Source organism: Pteropus vampyrus, unplaced genomic scaffold (genome assembly GCF_000151845.1).
Source record: "Pteropus vampyrus isolate Shadow unplaced genomic scaffold, Pvam_2.0 Scaffold82, whole genome shotgun sequence".
Taxonomy (NCBI): domain Eukaryota; kingdom Metazoa; phylum Chordata; class Mammalia; order Chiroptera; family Pteropodidae; genus Pteropus; species Pteropus vampyrus.
In genome coordinates this window covers 5,089,380-5,094,144 of record NW_011888863.1, presented here as the reverse complement: position 1 = coordinate 5,094,144, position 4,765 = coordinate 5,089,380, and the positions used below count along the sequence as shown (strand labels likewise).

At 40.1% G+C, this 4,765-nt stretch overlaps 1 protein-coding gene across 1 annotated transcript in view; it reads left to right on the top strand.

Moving 5' to 3' along the window:
• The first annotated feature begins 2,270 nt into the window (after positions 1-2,270).
• The window catches only part of TMTC1 (transmembrane and tetratricopeptide repeat containing 1), a 244,594-nt gene continuing 242,099 nt past the window's right edge, over positions 2,271-4,765 (top strand). Inside the window, exon 1 of the mRNA XM_011363119.2 lies at positions 2,271-2,292. Coding sequence (XP_011361421.2) covers positions 2,291-2,292 — 2 coding nt within the window. The 5' untranslated portion in view covers positions 2,271-2,290. The remainder of the gene's footprint in view (positions 2,293-4,765) is intronic.

The following is a 4,765-nucleotide window of genomic DNA, read 5'->3' as shown; positions in this document are numbered from 1 at the left end:
AACAAGAAAGAACCAATGGTTTTTCCAGATTAAAGATGGAGAAACTAAGGCATATTAAAGGACCTTAAACTCCTTTTCTCTGTGTATTTAGACTGTTAGATCATCGTATTCTACTATTCTGCTATAAAGTTTTATTTTATTGAAGGGTTCTAATGGGAATATAAGCCATAAGAGTGGAAGTGGGTGGTTTAAAATGTCAGAGTTAAAAAATAGAATATCTTAATATGTGCAGCTGTAAGGATTTGCAGCATTTTGATGTTTGGATCTTGAGAGTTTTTTTGCAGCAGTTTGCATATTTTAGTCACAAATGATATGCCAACTATGAAAATCAGCTCTATCCTCTGTTCCCAAAATATAAAAGAAATGGTGACATGTTCCTTCTGGTTCTGTTCCTTTTGATTTGACCTGTATGGGAATTCATTTTGAGAGTCTATTGCTACAAGATTGATGTTTGTTTTCTAACTTGTGATGGGAGACAAGCAAAAATTGTTTAGGATGTTTGACTAGATTGTCTAAGATGTTCACTAATGAATATAGCCAAGGGAAAATATGATTGGAAGCAAAAAAATTTTCTAGAGAAAAGTTTAAAAATGGTTTCTGAAAATTTCATGCTGAACCGAGGTTATTATGGAAATCTCAGGAAGACCAAGTTGATTGTTGCCAGTTAGGATATGTTGTAGAGACAGGATATGTTGTAGAGGTTAAGATGTACTTACTGTACAGGCAGGATTTTCTGTAGAGGTAGTATACGCTATAGAGATAGGCTATGCTGCAGAGGTTAGGATATGCTGTAGATGTTAGGATATGCTGTAGAGGTAAGATAGGCTCTAGTGTAAGGGGAATATAATTTTTAACCAGGGTTTTCATAGGTAAGTATCTGAATAAAGGCTTGGAGAACATCTTCTGAAAGTCTTTTTTTTTTTTTTTTTAATCAACAAATGTCTTTTCTATCTTCCTTTGGAGCTATATTCATATTTTTTCCAGACTTTGCATATACAGTCATTCCACTTAAAGAAGGGGGTGAGGAATGCTTGATCGTGCCAAAATAATGGCAGCGTTCCTTTCTCAAGTGATAAGAAATGGTTTCTGTTCTATGAGGCCCTGTGTGATCTGACCCCTGGCCACCTCTCTGACCTCTAGTCTATCAATCTCCACCTCATTCTATCTACGTTCAGCATTCTACTCTGGGCCAGACCCACTGCTGCCAGGCCTTTTCACTGGTTTCTTCTTGGTGGAATGCTCTTCCTCAGATCTGTGCATTGCTTGCTCTCTTGCCACCTTCAGTTTCAACTCCACTTCATCACAGAGCCCTTCCCTAGCTACCAAATCTAAAATAGCAGATAGTCCTCCATGTTTCATCCTTACCCTCTTTGCCTTAGTAACCCTCACTGCTGTTTGGCCTGTTTTTTATATATTTGTTGTTGGTTTTTAATCTTCTCTCACCACCATGTGAGCTCCGTGAGGTGTATCTTTAGCATCTAGAACGCTGGCTGGCACTCAAAGTAGCGGCTCAGTAAATTACTGTTAAAAGAATGAATTAATCATTCATTTTTGTGAATGCTTGACTTTTTTGGGTAAAGAGTTATACCCCTATTTGAGTGGGGGCTGCACCTTTATAATGTAGAGAAAAAAGTCTCCTTGATTTATTTCTTGGTTTATTTACTGTTTTTCTTCCTCTATCAAAGAGAAAAGCGAAGGCAGACAAGGAATTTCCTGGACGCACACAGATGGTTCCAGTGAATTCTGCTTACTGGGAGGTGAAAAGGCAGCTTTGCTTCTGAAAGGGTAATTGTGACTCTCTGCTATAACCTGCTGGACTGTGACTGTAGGGAATGAGGACCTTTAGCACTTTTGGATCAAACTCCTCCTGTGTGGCATATTGAAGTGTGACGGATAGTGGATGCTTAGTCTAAGTTTTAAGGCTGGACATAGCAGCTGTACCTTCTGAGGGAAACCCCAGAGTTACCTGGGGTTCTTTCCACACTTTAAACTCAAGTGACTAAAGTTCATCTATGCCAGTGTCTTGTTGTCTACAAGGAATGGTCATTTTTTTTTTTTTTCTAGTCATTAAAGTAGACATTGGAACATCATTTCCAGCTGGATCAAATGGAGTATGAGGACCTGGAAATACTTTCTCAAAGGAACTATGATTTCTTCTCCTGAGTGTTGTATAATAAAGAATTTGTCTTCTCTTTGGCCCAGGTTCCTGGGAGGGAGCTTCTAAACTTTGAAAATTTCCAGAGTAATACGAGTGTCTTTTTGCTCCTGGTGGGCCCTGGGACCACACCTCATGTGAGCTTCTAAACTTTGAAAATTTCCAGAGTAATAGGAGTGTCTTTTTGCTTCTGGTGGGCCCTGGGACCACACCTCATGTGAGTTGAATAACATTGCTACTCGGAACGCCATCAAATACTTCTAAAAGAAAAAAAAGTGCTAAAATTGGCAACCTCGTTATAGTTATAACTATATGATATTTGGTGTTGATCTGTTATTTTTTATTATTTGCTGACTCTCAGTTTGAATATTTTCTTCTGGGACTTGCTGCTTTCTGGGTATGGTTACTGACCTTCCTGTCCTCAGTTTCCTCACCCTCTCTTTAATGCAGTTGTTACTCTGAGTACTTATGTAATAATAGTGAACAATAACTGCCCATTGCATGGGGCGTAGTCTTCTCCTGACTAGCTCCCTTTCTTCTTTTCCCTCCCTATAGCTTCCTCACAGCCAGGTGAGGATGTGATGTCTTGACCTCAAACCAGAACCATGAATTTATTAGCTTTTGCCTCAGAGCACCAATCTTTCTTCTGCACTGTTGTTCTCATTGGTGCCTGCGAATCATACATATCCTTTGGTTCTTTGGATACATTTGGTGATGATGATTTGCTGATTTGTTCCTGGTACTGAAAGGAATGCAGAAGAGCAATCAATATGATTAAGGGCCAAAGAGATTCACCTTAGAGGAAAAATGAGAAGAACCAGATGTTGTTACTTATTGGTTGAATGATCTAAGAAAGCTACGGAAACCACCTGCAAGCATTTGAGAGCTGTGATGATGGCGAGAGGTGGGAGGAAGAAAAGTAAATGATGATAGAGGAAGACAGGAGAATGTACCACATATTCAGTATTGGCCTGTGGAAACTTCACCAAGGAAGTGTTGGAGAACCCATCATTTCAGACAGCGGAATCAGACGATAAGGGATATATTCGATTTTTTCATTTCCCTGTTTTGTATTTCTTATTGGAAAAGAGTGTATGTTGTGTCATTGCTGAGAAAACTTGATTTTTTCCGGTAAGCATGGCATCCATGTGCAGTCTTACCTTAAGCTTTAATGCCCGTATCTCTTGTTCTGAGTATTACCTGTCTTGAATCCCTGGGTTGCTTGGGGTAAATCTCTGGCCCCATTTCTGATCTACTGACTAAGAATACCAGGGAATCAGCAATTGAAGCTAGCACACCAGGTGATTCAGAATCCTGGGAAGCACTGCGACTCAATGGGAACCTATGTTTAATGAGCTTGAGATACCAAAATCTCCCTGGCATAATGTATAGAGAAGAATTCAACAGCTTATTGAGACAGGAATGTTAAGATGTATTTATCACATGCTGCCTACACACACCTCCCACCCACCCCTCTGCTATGTTCACTGAGAGGGCCAGATGATTTCCCCTTCACTGAGGCATTGAGAAATACATTGATGAGGGAGCACCTACAACGTTGAGAAGCTCTCCATTGGTTCTTTTTTTTTCTGTAGGCCAAATGTGCTGTGGGAGAAGCTGCCACTGAGGTGGGATTTTGGATTTCAGTGGAGGTAATGGGATCTTAGAGTACCAGAGGCTAACTGGCATATCTTAGCTGTCAAAGACAAGGTGAATGCATTTACTATGAAGTCAGCAGGGATGTAGCGGTGATCAGAATGTTTTGACCCACTGGGATCATTGGTGATGGTTAATTAATCATGTTGTGCCTAGGAATGAAGTAGATGGTCAGCCCTCTTAAATGTTGTTTGATCTATATACTAGAGAAACTTCAGATTCAGGGCCAAAAACCAGCCTGGAGTTCCCACAATGGAGAACCATGTCCTCTTATGCCTTTTCCAGACCTCTAATGGTTCTCTGAGGTCGAGCTCTCTGACAGAGGACAGACTCTGGTATAGGCCTGCCCTAGTAGCAGTCTCTTCCAGAGATACAGTATATTTTAGTTTTTATAAACCAGAACTATTTTTCAAAGAAGAAAATTAAAAGAGAAGAATGGGCTTTATCTAGAGCTCTGGCCTGTGAGCATGCAAAGACAGAGGGGCAGCCAACGGCTTTCTTCTCCCCTCCTACCCCTCCTCCTGAGACTTCCTGGTGCCAAACACTGTGACCCTGTGACCTTTCTTAGGGACTAGTGCCCTCCGATTGCTGTGAGCTCATTATGGGCCCCACCTTTCTGGGCAGCTTTACAAGGAGACAGAGGAGTTCAGATCAAAAGGGTTTTTTTGAGTTCGTATTTGCCAGAATCTGGAAGGCTTTCAATGAGGCAGACATGATTATTAAGATTATTTCAGGAAAAAAATTGTTTTATTTCCTATTGCTTGGCCCAGCTTTGAATGAGAATTGAAGTCTAAGTCAAATAAAATTAGAGATTCTTAGAGTTGAAAAGGAAAGATGATCTTTTCTAACTCCTAAGTTATTGTAAGTTTTATTTGTTCATTCAGTAAACTTTCATTTAGAATCTACTGCAGGTAAGTGAGATGGATACAATGATGAAAAATTAATTTCCTATTA